The sequence below is a fragment of the Macaca thibetana genome, chromosome X (assembly GCF_024542745.1).
Source record: "Macaca thibetana thibetana isolate TM-01 chromosome X, ASM2454274v1, whole genome shotgun sequence".
In the NCBI taxonomy this organism is placed as follows: Eukaryota; Metazoa; Chordata; class Mammalia; order Primates; family Cercopithecidae; genus Macaca; species Macaca thibetana.
In genome coordinates, this window is record NC_065598.1 from 9,239,844 (window position 1) to 9,258,250 (window position 18,407).

An 18,407-nucleotide genomic window follows, 5' to 3' on the forward strand; every position below is an offset into this window, starting at 1 on the left:
GTTTATTTAAATTAACATCGAGTGCAGTATTTTACATGTAAATTCACATTTCATGCTTTTTCTGATGTGCAAGAAAGCATACATAATTCTACACTCCTTCATGGTGAGAATCATGCTCACATTTGCCTTCCTAAAGACATGTGTCTACATTTCTTCATGAGAATGTCAGAGTTTCAGTTCAGTTCACCTTATCCTATATGGTGACATTTGGACTTTTCAGCTCAAAAGGAGAAACAGTTTTTCCAAAAAAGGAATGTAATGATTTTGAGACCTGATGCTTAGCTATGTACTTGAGTTCAGTTGACAAACGCCCAAGGCCCATTAAAAGCAAACACTTTTATATAAATCTGCTCTCTTTGGAGTGGCTTTGAAAGTATACACACACACGCGTGCACACACACGCACACACATATACTTTTTGTCAGATCTACAAACAAAATGGACTCTTCATTGAATTTTAGAAAAATTGCCCTGGCGGCCGGGCGCGGTGGCTCAAGCCTGTAATCCCAGCACTTTGGGAGGCCGAGGCGGGCGGATCACAAGGTCAGGAGATCGAGACCACAGTGAAACCCCGTCTCTACTAAAAATACAAAAAATTAGCCGGGCGCGGTGGCGGGCGCCTGTAGTCCCAGCTACTCAGGAGGCTGAGGCAGGAGAATGGCGGGAACCCGGGAGGCGGAGCTTGCAGTGAGCCGAGATCGCGCCACTGCACTCCAGCCTGGGCAACAGCGTGAGACTCCGTCTCAAAAAAAAAAAAAAAAAAAAAAAAAGAAAAGAAAAATTGCCCTGGCACGGTGGTTCACACCTATAATCTCAGCACTTTGGGAGGCTGAGGCTGGTGGGTCACTTGAGCTCCGGAGTTCAAGACCAGCCTGGGAAACATGGCAAAACCCCGTCTCTACCAAAAATACAAAAGCATGGTGGTGCGCGCCTGTGGTCCCAAATACCTGGGAGGCTAAGGTGGGAGGATCGCTGTAGCCAGGGAAGTTGAAGCTGCAGTGAGCCGAGGTCGCACCACTTCACTCCAGCCTGGGGTGACAGAATGAGACCCAGTCTCATAATAATAATAAAGAATTTTAGAAAAATTACACACACTTCATTGACAGCCAAATTGAACTTAGAAAAAAAGTTTTATTTGTGCTTTTAAGATCATGAATGATGAAAATGGTTTGTTCAATCAAAAGCCAGCAGACCCAGCCAGATGCAATGGCTCACACATCTAATCTCAGTGACTTGGGAGGCTGAGGTGGAATGATCACTTGAGGCCAAGAGTTCGAGACCAGCCTGGGCAACATGGCGAGACCCCTTCCCACACCTCCCATTTGCATCTCTTATAGAAAAAAAAAAAGTCAGTAAATCCATTCCAATTTGAAATGATGTCCCAAATGTATAGATGTTCTTGAATATCCTATCTCCTACTAAAGTCAGAAGACAGAAATCCCACTAGGACGCCAGCTTCTGTGTTTCCTGGCAGGATTCAGTTCCTTGTGGGCTGTCTCCAAGGCCGTGTAGTTCCTTGTCACATGGGCCTCCCTGCAGGGCAGCTCACAACAAGGCTGGTTGGTTCCTCACAGTCAGCAAGAGAGAGTCCACCACAGCTGCTCTCAGGGCCGCTGCAGTGTTCCTGTCCCACTTCTGCCGGTCAGCCAGTCCAGGCTGCCCCTGGGGGTGGACACTTCAACTCCCAGGGTTGGCTGGCTCCTCAGGATCCCTGAGTGAGTTCCTGCCACCTGAGCATGTCTTCCTACAAAGAGGGGCAAGGGCTGGCAGCTGAGAGTGAAGAAAATCTTTAATGGATGGAAGGAGAAGTCCATCCTGGGGTGACTCCAGGTAGCGTCTGCTGCCCTCCCCATCCAGAATTAAATGTGCTTAGTTTGACCTTGTGGAATGGCCAAAAATGCTTAGGGTTGATTACACAACTTTGAGAAAGTAAAACTTGTTGCAGTGGCTTAGAGTTTGGAATTGAACCCCTTCTTCTCCTCCCCGGGGGAATTTGGCAGCTCTGCAAATATTCCACATAAGGAATTTTTTTAATTGTTTGTTTTGTGGTTTTTTTGAGACAAGGTCTCACTCTGTTGCCCAAGTTGGAGTGCAGTGGTGTGATCAGGGCTCACTGCAGCCTTAACCTCCTGGGCTCAAGCGATCCTCCCATCTTAGCCTCCTAAGTAGCAGAGATGACAGGCGTGTGCCACCATGCCCAGCTAACTTTAAAAAAATGTAAAGACAGGGTCTTACTATGTTGCCCAGGCTAGTCTGGAACTCCTGGCCTCAACCAATCCTCCCACTTTGGCCTCCCAAAGTGCTTGGATTATAGGTGTGAAAGGAATGGGTTTTGAACACAGACTTAGAATCCAGACAGCCTGATCCGTGCTGGTTGTTTGGTATTGATCTGGCTGAATGAAACATGAGAGTCTTGGACTGTGTCCATCCTCTGGAAAACAGTAGAAATTCATGAATGGAGAAATGGTGCCTAAGGGTAGAACTTCAGCTGTACAACAGGCAGATAATGATTCTGTGAGCCAGGTAGTCTCAGCATGGGAAGAGAGGTGGGTTGTGTCCTGAGAAGAGGAAAGTTCAGTGATATTATATGATTGCCTTCCATGGACCAGGAATATCAGATACGCATCGTCTTTTGTAATTCTCACCTCCACCCCTGTGGCTCCTCTGTTTTATCCCTTCTTAATGCATGAGGCACCAGAAGAGGGGAAGGAACTCGTCTAAGGTCACACATCTGGTGGAGTTGAGAATCAAACCCAGGCGGATGATGCCATGAGTACTGCCACAAGACTGGGACTGGGGATGCCCCTTGCAGTCACCAAGAGTGTCTGCAAACTAGTCAGACAAGAAAATGCATCTTCTCACCCCACCCTCTTGAAGCTGCACTTTTCTTTTCTTTTCTTTTCTTTTTTTTTTTTTTTTTGAGATGGAGTCTTGCTCTGTCACCCAGGCTGGAGTACAGTGGCACGATCTCAGCTCACTGCAACCTCCACCTCCCGGGTTCAAGCAATTCTCCTGCCTCAGCCTCCCCAGTAGCTGGGATTGCAGGCGCCCACCACCATGCCTGGCTAATTTTTGTATTTTTAGTAGAGACGGGGTTTCACCATGTTGGCCAGGCTGGTCTTGAACTTCTGACCTCGTGGTCCACCCACCTTGGCCTCCCAAAGTGCTGGGATTACAGGCGTGAGCCACCATGCCCGGCCGAAGCTGCACTTTTCTTGAAGTCCACTTTTCAGAAGGCTGAGGCAGGTTGCAGGTGGCCAAATTTGATGCTAAGTGCAACTGTGGTTTCAAGGAAGTGTGTGTGTGTGTGTGTGTGTGTGGCAGAGTGGGCTGGGGTGACGAGAACAGACATGCCTATACACATATTACATACTTAGCACATTATACTAACACATTAAAATGAGATGACTCTGGGATGACTATGTGCTTTGGAGTCCACCTTCATACAAGACTGTGAAATCTCATGTATCTAACAAAAAGGACTTAATTCCTCCTTAACCATAGACTTTGGCTAATTTTGCAATGACTGCTTCCCAGGCACTTAAATGGTCTTGAGTAGAGAATAGGAAACACACATTAACCTCAGGGGCATGGCCTGTGGTTAAAGCTGACCTGCAGGCAGACAGCACGGCTTCCCTCAACACTGCACTGCGCCCTGCGGAGACATTGTCCGTGATGCTCACTAGAACACATGTCAGGATCAGGAGCATGCAAAGGCACTAACATACACAATGTGGTCAGTTACTCCTCAGAGCGGAGCCTGATGGTTTAAGAGCAGTGGCCCTTTACCCCTAAGTCCTCGGGGTGATTGCTTTGTCCTGGTTTGAACATCTAGTGACCTAGAGTAAACGTAACGTGTGTATAACCTGAGATTCTTAAATTTGTGACATTTCTTCTTTTTAGAGACAGAGTCTTGCTCTGTTGCCCAGGCTGGAGTACAGTGGCACCATCACAGCTCACTGCAGCTCCTGGGTTCAAGCCATCCTCCTGCCCCAGCCTCCCCAGTAGCTGCAACTATAGGCACACGACACCATGCCTAGCTTTTTTTTTTTTTTTTTTTTGGTAGAGATGGGGACTGGCCATGTTGCCAAGGCTGGTCTTGAACTCCTGGCCTCGACTGATCCTCCTGCCTTGTCCTACCAAAATGCTGGGATTACAGGTGTGAGCCACTGTACCTGGCCCAAACTTGTGACAGTACTTAATTTTATTTTTGAGACAGGGTCTCACTCTATCGCCCAGGCTGGAGTGCAGTGGAGTAGTTATGGCTCACTGCAGCCTCCAACTCTCAGGCTCAAGCAATCCTCCCACTTCAGCCTCCCCAGTGGCTGGGACTACAGGTACACTACCATGATCGGCTAATTGTTTTCTATTTTTTGTAGAGATGGGGTTTCACCATGTTGCCCAGACTGGACGTTTCTTTATTACAGGAGTCAGAAAACTCTAAAAGATGAGCCAGATGGTAAATCCTTCAAACTTTGTAGGCCACCTGGTCTTTGTTGCAATTACCCATCTCTGCCATAAGAACCATGAAGTGTCCACAGACAGGAGGTAAAGGAATGGGCATGGCATTGTGTCAATAAAACTTGATTTGGAGGAACAGATGGACATAATTTACCAACCCCCACTGTATTGTAGCAAACTAAGTAAAACATAACAACAATAAAATAAGAAATATGCATGGGCTTTTGAAATGTGTATTTGCTGGATTTTTAAGAGTATTTTATTCCGCTTTACAAAATAAAAGAAACTCACTCAGCCAGGCGTGGTGGCACACACCTGTAGTCCCAGCTACTCAGGAGACTGAGGTGGTAGGATGGCTTCAGCCTGGATTGAGCCTACAGTGAGCTATGATTGCACCACTGCACTCCAGCCTGGGCAACACAGTGAGACCCTGCTGTTAGCTTGCTGGGCAGCCATGGTGTGAACTGCATCTCTCAGGGAGAGAATGTGACACATTTCAAAATCCCATACGTATAGTATTTTATTGTTATTTTGTTTTACTTAGTTTGCTACAATAGAGCAGGGATTGGTAAATTATCTCCATCTGCTTCTCTAAATAAAGTTTTATTGACACAATTCCATATCTATTCCTTTTAGAGACCCTGTGTCTAAAAAAAGAAAAGAAAGAAAAAGAAAGAAGTCACTTCAAATTAATTATCATCATCTCTGCCTTATCATTGTACCTGAAGCATCTGGGATGTGTACCACCTAAAATTATGTACATGGCCGTTTTGTAATTCATTCCACTCTGAGTAACATAGTGAGACTCCATCTCTTAAAAAAAATAAATAAATAAAAAGAGGAAAAACAGGAGACAATATGTAATGAAGCAAGTGGCTTACGAGAAATGTTGGATGCATACATTAAGTAGAGAGTATGTGAGCCATAGATAGATAGAGAGGGACGGAAGAACCAACCAGGACCCAAATATTCCTGAGGTCTTACATTGGTTAGCATTGGTGATGTCCATTCTGGCCACCCATGTCCTCTCTCTGAGAGACACAACTCACACCATGGCTGCCCAGCAGGCTAACAGCAAGCCACACCTATGGCCAAGAACACTCGCTCCCACGTCTTTCTGACAGAGCTGCAGTGCTGACACCAAGCACCTTCCATCTGCTGATCCCCTCACTCATGCTCAGTTGGGGTCCCCCTAACTGCATGGTCAGAAGGGTGGGATGAAGTGGCAGGAAGGAGAAAAAAGAGAGAGAGAGACAGGTGTACATTGGCACTGAGTAACTCCAGATTAAGGTAGTGTGGTCCTTTCCCCAGCTGATATCTGGCCCTAAATGCATCCACCTTGAGCCTGGGAGACTGAGGCTGCAGTGAGCTGTGATTGTGCCACTTTCCTGACTGGGCAACAGAGTGAGACCCTGTCTCAACAACAACAACTACAAAAAAAAAAAAAGAGAGAGAAAGAAAAAAAGATACATTTTTCTTGTTCTAAGCCATAATGGTAATTTGTACACACAGCCCTGGGAAACTCATACAGTATCCCAAAGGCATGTCAAACTCCACCTGCTGAAGTGGAAATCATTGCCTCCCCTCCCTGGCTCTTGCACTTCTTCCACTTCCAATCTTCCATTTATCTGTCTCTCAACTCAGTTACTTAGCTCAGAAACCCAGGAGTTAGTTTTAACACACCCCCCACCCTCCCGCACTTCATTTCGAGGTCTTTGAGCCCTCTACACCCACGCCCCCAGCCTCCACTGTCCACTGTCTTCCTGGGAGCATCTGCCCTTTATCACACCCTTGTTTTCTGCTCATGCTAGCCAAGCCAGGCAGCCAAGCCTCCAGGTGCTCCCCTCCTCCACCGGAAACCCGCAATCACCAGGAATTCCCATCCTCAGCCTCCTCTCTCAGTGGCCCCTTCTGGAGGAGGCATGGAGGGACACCTCGCCCTCCCTGACTGTGCCTCCTCCAGCCACGGAGCATGGGCTGCTTTCCTCCCCACACCCCTCCTGACCACCTTGCTCGGGCAGGGGGTGGTGAAGGCGGCTTCCTGGCCCCACTCACCTTTTTCCACCTGCTTTCTCCCCACTTAAATCCCCTGCCTTGAGGCTGCTGGTGTCCTGGGCTCATACCGCCCTGTTCTCTGTGCAGGTGAAGTCATTTGCTGACTCTGGAGTCACTCTCCTTCATTCCCTGGCTCACTATCACCCTTTTATTCTATTTTATTTTATTTTTATTTTTGAGATGGAGTCTCGCTCTGTTGCCCAGGCTGGAGTGCAGTGATGTGATTTCGGCTCACTGCAACCTCCGCCTTCCGGGTTCCAGCAATTCTCCTGCCTCAGCCTCCAGAGTAGCTGGGATTACAGACGCCCACCATGATACCCAGCTAATTTTTGTATTTTTAGTACAGACGGGGTCTCACCATGTTGGCCAGGCTGGTCTCGAACTCCTGACCTCAGGTGATCCGCCTGCTTTAGCCTCCCAAAGTTCTGGGATTACAGGCATGAGCCACCACGCCTAGCCTACTGTCACCCTTTTCCACCATTCTCCAGTGATAAATCAGGATGGTTCCAATGTTTTTGTTGATGAGTCTCACAGTTCTGCAGCCTCGTGGCTCCTCCACTGGAGATCTTGTTCTCCTTGCACAGAGCCACCACGCTGAGGTCACACTGTGGTCTTTGTTACCTACCGGTGGTAGCTGAGTCTCTCCACCCTCTCCAGGCCCCCTCCAGGACACTCAGCTCCATGTGGGAATGGGTTGTGCTGGGTGACGGCAGACTTGTTGAAAGAATGAGCTCTGTGGTCACCAAGAGAAGGCACTATTGGAGGGTCGCTTTGTGCATCGAGACAGCCTTTTTGAAACTGATTTTGACATTATTCTCCTGAGAAGTTGCGTAAGAACTGGATTCACTAAGATATTTCTGCCTTCCTGTCTTTAAGCAGATCAACTTTCCATGAAGGAGCTTCCTATCAGCCTGCAGCCTGTGTTGGGGGGTGGAGGCGCCACCAGAGGAACCCTCACCCCCACTTCCTCTCAGCCACCAGGATGCAGCTTTGTCTTTAAGACTTGGATGAGCTTTGAAATATTTCAGGATAAAGAGTGGGTGAAGGATGAAACAAGAGCTCTACTTTTGTGTCCATTTGAAATTTCCACAATGAACGATGAAAACTAAAATATTTTACTTATGGCTTTATTTATTTATTTACTTTGGAGAGAGGGTCTCCCTCTGTGGCCCAGGCTGGAGTGCAGTGGTGCAATCTTGACTCACTGCAGCCTTGACCTCTGGGGCTCCAGCGATCCTCCCACTTTAGACTCCCAAAGTGTTGAGATGACAGATGCAGGCCACCACACCTGGCCCTTATGGCTCTATTATCATTTTTAACATTCTAATTTCTCTCCTGTTAAAACTTTTGTAGTTAAAAGTGGTTTAGCACTTAATTGTACTGATTTTTCATGAGATGTCATTTCCTTTTCCTCACTGCTACAGTTAATGTTTCATATTTCCTGCACCATTACATTCCCCCACCCCGTCCCCGCCCCCACCCCAAGTATTGGGCAAGTAAAAAGTGCTCAAGAAATGTATGCTTATTGGCAATTTTATTAAAATACAAAAAACAGGCTGGGTGCAATGGCTCATGCCTGGAATCCCAGCATTTGGGGAGGTCGAGGCAGGAGGATCACTTGAGGCCGGGAGTTCAAGACCAGCCTGGGTAATATAGCAAGACCTCATCTCTACAAATAATAAAAAAATTAGTTAGGCATGGTGGTACAGGTCTGTGGTCTCAGCTATTCAAGAGGCTGAGGTGGGGGAATCGCTTGAGTCCAGGCAGTTGAGGCTGCAGTGAGTCATGATTACACCACTGCACTCCAGCATGGGCAACAAAGTGAGACCCTTTCTCCAAAATACAAAACAAAATAAAGCAAAACATAGTCAATGGCTTTCTAAAGCAATTTTTAAATGTTTCTTTGTGACAGAGTTTTGCTCTGTCGCCTAGGATGAAGTACAGTGGCATAATCCCGGTTCACTGCAGCCTCCGCCTCCCAGGCTCAAGCGAGCCTCCCACCTCAGCCTCCGGAGTAGCTGGTACTGCAGACATACACTACCACGTCGGACTAATTTAAAAACTTTTCTTTAGAGACGGGGTCTCCTTATGTTGCCAAGCTGGTCTTGAACTCCTGGGCTCACGCGATCCTCCCACCTGGGCCTCCCAAAGTGCTGGGGTTACCAGTGTGAGTCAGTGTATCCTGCCCATAGATTTCCTTCAACTGCATCACTCTTGTGTTCTCTGATCTTGATTGATCCTGTGCCAGTCTAAATTAATAGAAACACAGTGGGTTTAGTAGGAAATGGCTAATATTGCCTTTTAAAAAAGGTTTTCTGGAAGGCTTGACCCTACGGAGCCACTATTTGAAATATGAAAGTAAAATTTTGGAACTCCATCTTCTACCACATTTTATAATGAGTATAAATCTCTTTTCTTTTTAGAACAAAAAGCTAAAATAATTTGAGCTCTATTTCATAAAGAGGATTAGCTATTAGTGAAGTCGCTGAAAGGTGGTTAATTTGCCTTTCATTCATTAATTCATTCACTGTTGACAAAGTGAAAGCAGAACTATCCTCAGTTTCATCTATCTCTTCTCTCTCATAGGAAATAAACCTCAGATTAGAAAAAGTGGCCGGTGATCGGCTGCGGTGGCTCACACCTGATCCCAGCACTTTGGGAGGCCGAGACGGATGGATCACCTGAAGTCAAGAGTTTGAGACCAGCCTGACCAACATGGCGAAATCCCATCTCTACTAAAAATACAAAAATTAGCCAGACAAGGTGGCGCATGCCTGTAATCCCAGCTACTTGGGAGGCTGAGGCAGGAGAATCACTTGAACCTGGGAGGCAGAAATTGCAGTGAGCCAAGATCTCACCATTGCACTTCAGCCTGGGTGATAAGAGCAAAACTCCATCTCAAAAAAAAAAAAAAAAAAGAAAAAAAAGAAAAAGAAAAAGTGGCCAGGTGCAGTGGCTCATGCCTGTAATCCCAGTACTTTGGGTGGCTGAGGTGGGTGGATCACTTGAGCCCAGGAGTTTGACACCAGCCTGGACAACACAGTGAGATCCCATTTCTACAAAAAATAAAAAATTAGCCAAGCGTGGTGGTGGCATATGCCTGTAGTCCCAGCTACTTAGGAGGCTGAGGTGGGAGGATCACCTGACCCTGGGGCTATCAAGCTTCAGTGAGCCGTGATCGTGCCACTGCACTCCAGCCTGGGTGACACAGTGAGACTCTGTCTCAAAAAAAAAGAGAAAAAAAAAAAAAAAGAAAGAAAAGAAAAAGAAAAAGCGAAACAAACACCTAAGGCTACTGAATCCTCAGGGCAGGCGGTCATAGGGTCGTACTCCTTGCAGGTCCAGAAGAGAGTATATGCTCACCCTATTCTCTGAGCAATGAACAACCACAGTGAGAAATTACACAGAACAAACATGCCCCTCAGCTTTCCAAAAGGACGAAAGACTAACGTGGACAAATGGATTCTGCCTCTGAAAATTCCACCAGAGTTGTGAGTTCTCAGAAAAGAAAGCCATCTACTAGGGGTCCACACACCGGTTCAATGTCATACTAAACTCTCCCAATGGGGGTGCAACGCTGATCAACTGGGGTGATGCCTTTCAGCCATGAGATATATTTTCACAAGATGATTGTCAGTGTCTTGACAAAACAAACACAATATAGAAGTGCTGTCATCGGACCTAGACCATAGTAACCCCAAGAATATCATAAAAGGATTTATGACTCTGAGCAGGCACCTGTCTCATAGCAGGCCACACAAGTCTTGGTTCAGTCCTTTACAGCATAACATCATTATAGATAGCAGCCTCATAAATATTCCAACCGTCCTAAGATGGATGCTTAATGTGAAGATTAAAAAACCAAAAAACCTCAGCTAAACACAGTTTAGTAAGGATGGATGTAAATTTCCAGCTAAGTTTAAGAACAAGGGAGTCCTTTTAAACAAAAAGTATAAACCTTTCAAGTGGCAGATGGGTAATCTGACAATGATTATATACGGTGAACATAAAATGTTAAAGATGACTTTGGGGCTGTATAGAATAATGCTGGATTTATGGAGACAATGAAATCACTGTCTCTGCTTTATAGTGAGTCTAGTGGTCTGAATTTTAGCCCCAGGTAAGAGCTTAGACTGAAGTCTATACCAGCTTGGGGTGGGGAGGTAGGGAGTGGCCTATTTTGGGAGAAGGACATGTCTGAAAACTTTAATAAGCACACTGGGTATATTTAGATGGTTCTTCATCTTTTGATTTATCATATCTATCCATTTCTGAAACTTTGTGAGATAACTGGATTTACATGTAGTTGTAATGTGTCCAGATTTGGTTCCTTCTGGTGGGTTCTTGGTCTGACTTCAAGAATGAAGCCGCAGACCTTTGCTGTGAGTGTTACAGCTCTTAAAGGTGGCACAGACTCCAAGAGTGAGCAGCAGCAAGATTTATTGTGAAGAGTGAAAGAACAAAGCTTCTACAGCATGGAAGGGGATGGGAGCGGGTTGCCGCTGCTGGCTGGGGTAGCCAACTTTTATTCCCTTATTTGTCCCCACCCACATCCTGCTGATTGGTCCATTTTAAAACCTCTAGCTAACCACAGAGTGCTGATTGGTGCATTTTTACAGAGCACTGATTGGTGCATTTTACAAACCTCTAGCTAATGTCACAACCTGGATATGGACATTGATACAATCCAGCAAGCCTTTTCAGATTTCCCATTTCACGTGCATTTAGTTCTGTGCAATTCAGTTCTGTGCAAATTAATTTGGCAGACTCCTGTGACCATCACCACAGTCAAGATACACTTGACTGGATTCTGAGAGGCACATTCCTTAAGCCTTCGTTTAATCTTTGAAAAAGAAAAAATCGCCTCATTCTTCTAACTCAAGGCATTCAGAGACTGTAGTTGGAAGTTAATTATGGGGCAGTCCACGTGCCCAGCGCCATGACAGGTGCCCACTGGAGCTGGGACTCCGAATTCAATTGGCTGCATGAGACACCCCCACAGAATGCACCCCTCTCACTTGACCTCTGAAGAAACAGACCAGAGCTGAGATTTCTTGTCCCAGTTTGACACTGGCAGAACCCAGACCCGGGGACCCCTGACTCTCTGTCCAGTGCTCTCCGAGCCTGTCCTGGATGGGTACTCCAGAATCGTCACCTCCGGAAAGGGCTTGGATGGAGCTGCTTAGAGGAAAGGAAAGAGGTGTTCACCAGCGTTCAGCTACGTATACAAACGGCAAGGAAAACAGCTTTTTTGCAAAGCATGTAAATACCTATCCATGCAGGTATTTTAGACCAGAGTTTCATGGAAACTGAAACCGAGCAGGAAGAGGTGGCACACGTGTTTTGTCCGCAAACTTTCACCAATCCCAGACCACCACCTCCCCTTTTCGGGGATGTAAACGTGGGAGACTTGAAGACCTTGTGGCCCAATCCTAGGCGAGTGGGGCCAGCGTCTAGACAGAAAGGCTTTCCGCGCGGTGGCTGTGGGAGGAGCCGTGGGCAGGCGCTGCGGGAGGCCTCTGCGGGAAGGTGGGAAGGCCCTCGCTGAAACGGGGCACGGTCCTTCTGCGCCCGCCTTCCGAGCCTCTCCAGAGGCCGGACCCGCGCCCGGCTCAGGCTGCTGGGGGGCGCCCTTCCCCGCTCTCCAAGTCCGGAGTGTGAGTGCGCGCAGGGCCGCGCGGGACGAGCGGTCTCCCTGCCCCGGGCAGCGGGCACACCGCGGGCACCGGGGCCTCCCGCAGCACTTCCGCTCTCACCTGCGCGGCAACCCGCATCCCGCGGTGCGCGAGAACAAAGTGGGGGCGCCGGCGGGCCGCGCGCCCCGAGACGGAGGAGGCCGGGGCTCCGGACACGCCACACCGCGCCCGCCGCCTCACCTGCCGCCTCACCTGCCCGGTCCCGGCCTCCAGCCGGCGGACGGGGGCGCCCAGAGCCTCGAAGCACTGCCGAGCTCTGGCGCGGGAGGAAGGGCCCGACCTGGCGCCGGGGCCTCCGTCCCCGTCCCCGCCCGCGCGGGCTCCGCCAGCCCCGGGGCGCGCGCTCCTCGACCCCGACCCCGCCGAACGGCGCGCGCGCCTGAGCGCCTCTCCCGGCCCGCTCCCCTCCTCCGGACGAGAGAACTGGGGCGCGCCCCTCCCCAACCCTCCCCGGTACGAGCGGCCGCGTGGGACCTCGAGCGCGCACCTGAACCCCGCCCCTCACCCTGCGGGCCCCGGGCTGGACCCCTTGGCGCGCTCCCCGGGCCCGGCCCCGCGGCGCGAGCTCCCGAGCGCGCCTGCCCCGCCCCCGTCGGCCCCGCCCCCTCCCGCCCCCTCCCGCCCCCTCCCGCCCCCTCCCGCCCCCTCCCCGCCGGCCCTGGCCCCAGCCGGGGCCCCGGCCCCGCCTCCTCCTGGCTAGCCCTCCGGGCTCCCTCCGCTGCCGGGCCGGCACTTTCTTTCCAAGTTACGGCGCAAGTTCTGCTGTGCCCGGAGCCTCCCTCACGATCCCACGGCCGGGACTTCCCGGAGTGCATGGGTGCGGGCCAGGGACGCTGAGCGGACGCGCCATGGAGGGCGCCGAGCCCCGCGCGCGGCCCCAGCGCCTGGCCGAGGCCGAGACCGAGACGCGGGCGGCCGACGGCGGGCGCCTGGTGGAGGTGCAGCTGAGCGGCGGCGCCCCGTGGGGCTTCACCCTGAAGGGCGGCCGCGAGCACGGCGAGCCGCTGGTCATCACCAAGGTAAGGCGGCCGCCGGGCGCGGGCGGTGACAGCCCGGAGCTGGCCGCGCTGCGGGGCGCGTCTGGGTAGGGGCGCGGGAGGGGTGGTAGGCTCGCGCCCCCGGCTCTGGCGCGCGCGTCTGCTGGGGTCACCTGCGGGGACTGGGCGCCTGGACCAGCGTGGGCGTGTGGTCCTGGCGGTTCCCCGCGCCTCGCAGAGTTTAAATGGCTCCTGTTCCGAGTCCTCTTCCCCTCCCCCTCCCTCCTCCGGGCAGGGGCCTGGCCGGGTCCTCTGGCACTCCCGGGCCCGCCAGCGGCGGCCTGCACCTGCAGGGCTGCCCGGAGGCCAGGGGAGGAACGTGTCCCCTAGCCGTCCCCACCTGTGTTTGCGTCTCTGGGGTCCCTGGTTCGGCACATCTTGGACCCGTGCCTGTGATCACTACGAAACCCAGAGTAGCAGCTGTCGCCGGCGCAACTTCTCTATTCCCTTCAGCCCATCAATGTTTACTGACTTTCGGCTTCCAGTCCCAGATCCCCTGCGCACTGGATACCTGCGCAAACTTAGAGAAACCTGAAAGCCTGCTTCTTAAGAGTAGGACCCTAGTTCTAATAATAAGAAAGAAATTCCAGCTGTATCTCATCAGGAATGTTGTGTGTGTGTGTGGTTTGCTTTAGAACATTGAATTTTCTTGTCTCAAAACAAAATCCATCTGGAAACTTACCAGTTGAACCTGTATGAACTTGTAAAAGCAAACACATAAACAACAGTCTAGTCACCCTGTGTTCTGGTTAAAAGTGTGTAGTGGTCAGTTTCTCTGGGAAGGGTTGAGTCGGACCTTTCGTATGGACGAAGTTCCTTTTCAAATGTAAGGATTCTTGGCGACTAGAAGCGTTTGAAGATGATTTACTGGTTTTCTCGGCTTTCCTGCCTCTCCACAGCAGGAAGAAATTAAGTGATTCCTAACCCGCCCCACTGGTAATCAGTTTGGGAAGTGGGATGGCTTTGTTGTTCAAATAGCAAATGAGACACCAACGTCTTCCATTCTATATCTTCTGTCGCTTTTATGATTACAGAACTTTGTGGAGGGATTTGGGGAAGCCTTGGTTAGCTTTGCACTAAATTTTTGTTGAACTCAGGAAAGAGGTTGCCATTGTTTAAAATTGGACCAATGTGTAATCTTTTATCACATTGGCTTCTTTGGAAACATGGTGGACAGTCATAAAGTGTGTACACTCTGCCCAGCCAGAACACTCTTTTTCTTTTTTTTTTTCTTTTTTCTTTTTTTTTTTTGAGACAGGGTCTTGTTCTGTCAGCCTCCTGAGTAGCTGGGACCACAGATGTCTGCCACCATGCCTGGTTAATTTTTTATTTTTTGTGGAAACGGGGATTTCACTATTTTTCCCAGGCTGGTCTCGAACTCCTCTGCCTCCCAAAGTCCTGGCATTACAGGCGTGAGCCACCGCGCCTGGCTCAGAATATGGATTAATCCAAGCTTTGAATCTTCCTTTCCCAAAAGCTACTGAAAAGGCACTGGGGCTCATTAAAAAATAGATCTTCTAATAGTTGGTTTTATTTGTTTTTTTTTTTTTTTTTTTTTTTTTTTTTTCGCTTAAAAAACCTTGTAATTAAATAGTTACATATTAGAGACCTGGAATATTGTGCAACTCACTTGATATTTAGCAGACTCTGATTTGGGGGTAGCTTGCGTTAAGGTAAGACGACACCTTCTCTTTATGATAATGAGGGTATCATTTGAAAGCCTCATGGGAGTGCGTGTAGTAGAATTGGGAGGGGTGTCAAGAGCAGGGCTGGTTTGGTCCTGGTCTTCAGATGGAATTTTATCAGCCCATTTTATAGATGAAACAGCTGTGGCCCAGGCAGGGCAAATGGTGTATCTTGAGGTCACAAACTGTTGAGTCCTGGGAAGGGCCCTAAGAATCAGACTCTGGCCCCAGTGTTCATGCCTGCTGCTCCCCTCCGGTCAGTGCCATGTGCTTGGGTCTGGGATCTCCTGCAATACCATATTGAATACGTTCATCACATCGGTTAGGTGAGGGTTTGCCAGCCTTGGCATTGTGGACTTTGTGAGCTGAATCTGTGTTTGCTGTGCTGTGGGGCTGCCCTGTGTTTTGGAGGATGCTCAGCAGCCTCCCCGGCCTCTACCTGCTTGATGCCACTGTCACCTCTCTCCAGGTGTAACAATAAAAACGTCTCCAGACATTGCCAAATGTCCTCTGGGGGCAAAATTAGCCTGGTTTTGAATCACTTTTGTTAGATTAACCATGTATCACCTTTGCTCTTAAAGGATTTTTGCCTTTAAACTTGTTTCTTTTTGAAGACACTGGCCTTTAAGGTGGTGTGTTTAGAGGCCCCTGGCATTGCCAGTGTTTGCATGGAGGGCTGTTTTCCTCCCACGCGTTGGCCCTGAGAATAGGCTTTATTTACATAGTCAAACTCAAACAAATACTTGCTTCATCTGCATTTTTGTAGCTGGAGAAAGGAAATTGAAGCAGGAACTCCCAAGTGCTGTGTTTTATGGGCATCCACAGTGGCTGTTCAGGATCAGGACTGACTATTATCTGGGTTTAGTTTGAAGCTAAAGGGATACTAACTTCAGAGGAGTAGCATTCTTGGAATTTGGGGTGCATGCATGAAGCCCAGCAGAACCTCCGCTGACAGATGGCGACAGGATTCATCACTCCTCAGTATGTTTCTGCTGATTTCTGCCTTGAAATTTTGCTACAGTTGGTGAAAAAAATGCACTCAAACCCATTTTTCCATGCGGTTGTTAGAGAGGGGACAGGAATAACGTCCATGCTGTAGGAATCTACGTAACGGAAGTAGAGATGGTGGATATATGTGATCCTGGCGGATTTTTTGCATGTTTCTGTTCCCATCCATTCAACCAGTGGAAGTCTTCAGTGGGGGGAGGGGAGGGGACTGATGTCTAAAATGTCACTAGAGTGGCTTGAATTCCACAAAGCTGTTTGGGGGACTCATTAGGAAGCGTTAAATACACCAGCTGGGTGTCAGCAACCCCCTGTGGCCTCAGGAATGTTTGTTAAGGGAGGGAAGGAATGAAGCCCCAGCCTCTCCTGTTCACTATTTCTTAGAGTCCGCTCCCTCCCCCCAAAAGAATGCCAGAAGCCTTAGCCCGAAGCGCCAAAGAAGACAGTAACTTGGGCCTGGCCTAGCCCCAAGGGCAGCTCCTTTGGGAACCCATTGGTTTTCGGGTTGCCATTGGGCACCAGAGCTGTTGTGTGCGACAAGACTGCTGCGGTCTGGGATGCTTGGAGGTCCCCCGACCTGACTCACCCACCCCAGGGCTTCAGACTCTGAGAACATTTCTCTGGAGAGGAGACAGAGCTTTGAAATGTCCTTTCCAGTGTGAATGCCAAAGACTGAATCAGGGCATATTTTGGGGGCTGTGCACCCAGGTGGCAAGTGTCTTGTGTAAAGTGTTAGCCGGGTCCTTGATTGCAGAGGGCACAGGGCTGAGACTGGTGGCTGGCGATGGGCAGGAATGGAGGCCCCGTGCCTGTGATGTACCTTCCTTATTGGTTTGGAAAGGGGGCTCCACTTTATGGGCCATGCCAAGTCACTTCATGACCCGAGGACCGGGGAGATCAGAGTGACCACCCTGGTCAGGATCAGTTCTTGTTTTGTATGCCTTTATGTTGGCTCCCACGGGGCAACCAAGCTCTTTGTGAAATATCAGTAAAGGTTTTGAAAAAGTGGAATCTGCTGAATTCAGCAGTGGGTCAGGAGCTGGTGACTCTCAACTTTGTGGCTGCTGGTGGATTTCTGTGCCCAGACGCAGTGTGCGGTCAACATCTGTACAAGGGAGTGCTGCTGCTTCTCCAGCTGTCTGAGAACCAGCGGGTGAGGGCTTGGATCTCCCCTGCCTCTGCCATCTCTGGGTGATGTCCGAGTTGTAAAGTCTCACTCACTTTTTGATGCCAGTTACTGTGTTTTCTTCAGGTATTAGGATGAGTGTCATTATAAAGATCCATTTGTATTTAAGAATTAATAGTAAGGTTAAAAACCAAGAGGTGAGCTTTCTTTCCTGTGCTGAAAGACCCTTTCAGTTGGTAGGCCCGCCTTGCCAACTGGCTTTCAAATCTATCTTTATTACCTTTTCCCAGACTGTGAATTAATGTGACCCTGCTGAATTCTCATCCTTGTTCTCCAGCGATGTTTTGGGCGAGAGTATGGAGTCAGGCAGTGGGCCTCAAGTCCTATTCCAGGGTCTGGGAGCTGGAGGCTTTGAGGGTCAGCTCTGGGAGGATTCTTCCTCTCTTAGACGTTAACTCAGCTTGACTCACACCTATGAATCCAGAGCCTTCTGCGATTATGAGAAGCTATAAGCATAAGCTGTGCATCTCACTTCTGTACCAGGATGCGTTCGGTCTTCATGGCTCAGTTATGAGTATTTCTTAACATGTCCTAACATTTATCTTTTGGAAAAAAAAAAAAAAGAAAGAAAAGAACACTAGTTTGCCCAAGAGCTAAAGGTAGAATAGTATGATAATGAAAGGCTCAGAACAAATAGTAGTTTTCACCTTGTCTTAATGAGCTGGGGTTTCTTAATCTACCTTTGTAATTCGTGGTCAAAGAAGCTGGCTTGCCACTTGGGAAGGGCTGGTTTTTCTCTTTGGAAAGCATTTTGGAGTTGTCTGTCCCCTTGCCAGAGTTGTTTTGTATCAGCATGCAAATAAACCTGGATTTGTGGCCAAGTTCTTAGGGGCAGCGGAGGAAAGCTGGGACTCTGGAACTTTTCTTCTTGCATACCGGGTGCAGCGGGGACATTCTACACGATAATGTTAGAGTATGAAGGCTGAATGGACTTTTTATTCAGGTCTTTTACTTTCAAGCACTGTAGTCAGGAGTGGGGTAATTCTTGAAGGATAAATTCTGCAGGTTTCTGCAAGCTGTCTTCCTACACATGCAAGCTGAAAACTTTAACCCACATGAAGGATTTTGAAAGAGTTCTGGGTTGCCTGTTGCTCTTTTAGGGCTTTTAAAAAATATCACCAGTGCCAGGCACGGTGGCTCATGGCTGTAATCCCAGCACTTTGGGAGGCCAAGGTGGGCGAATCACCTGAGGTCGGGAGTTCGAGACCAGCCTGACCAACATGGAGAAACCCTGTCTCTACTAAAAATACAAAAAATTAGCCGGGTGTGGTGGTGCATGCCT

General features: G+C 49.2%; 2 protein-coding genes across 2 annotated transcripts in view; both read left to right on the forward strand.

Moving 5' to 3' along the window:
• The window catches only part of CLCN4 (chloride voltage-gated channel 4), a 508,359-nt gene that overhangs the window by 43,013 nt on the left and 446,939 nt on the right, over nt 1-18,407 (forward strand). The gene's annotated exons all lie outside the window — the stretch shown is intronic.
• SHROOM2 (shroom family member 2) overlaps nt 12,913-18,407 on the forward strand; it is a 163,603-nt gene continuing 158,108 nt past the window's right edge. The window contains exon 1 of the mRNA XM_050776576.1: nt 12,913-13,231. Within this exon, the coding sequence (XP_050632533.1) occupies nt 13,061-13,231 (171 nt within the window). The 5' untranslated portion in view covers nt 12,913-13,060. The remainder of the gene's footprint in view (nt 13,232-18,407) is intronic.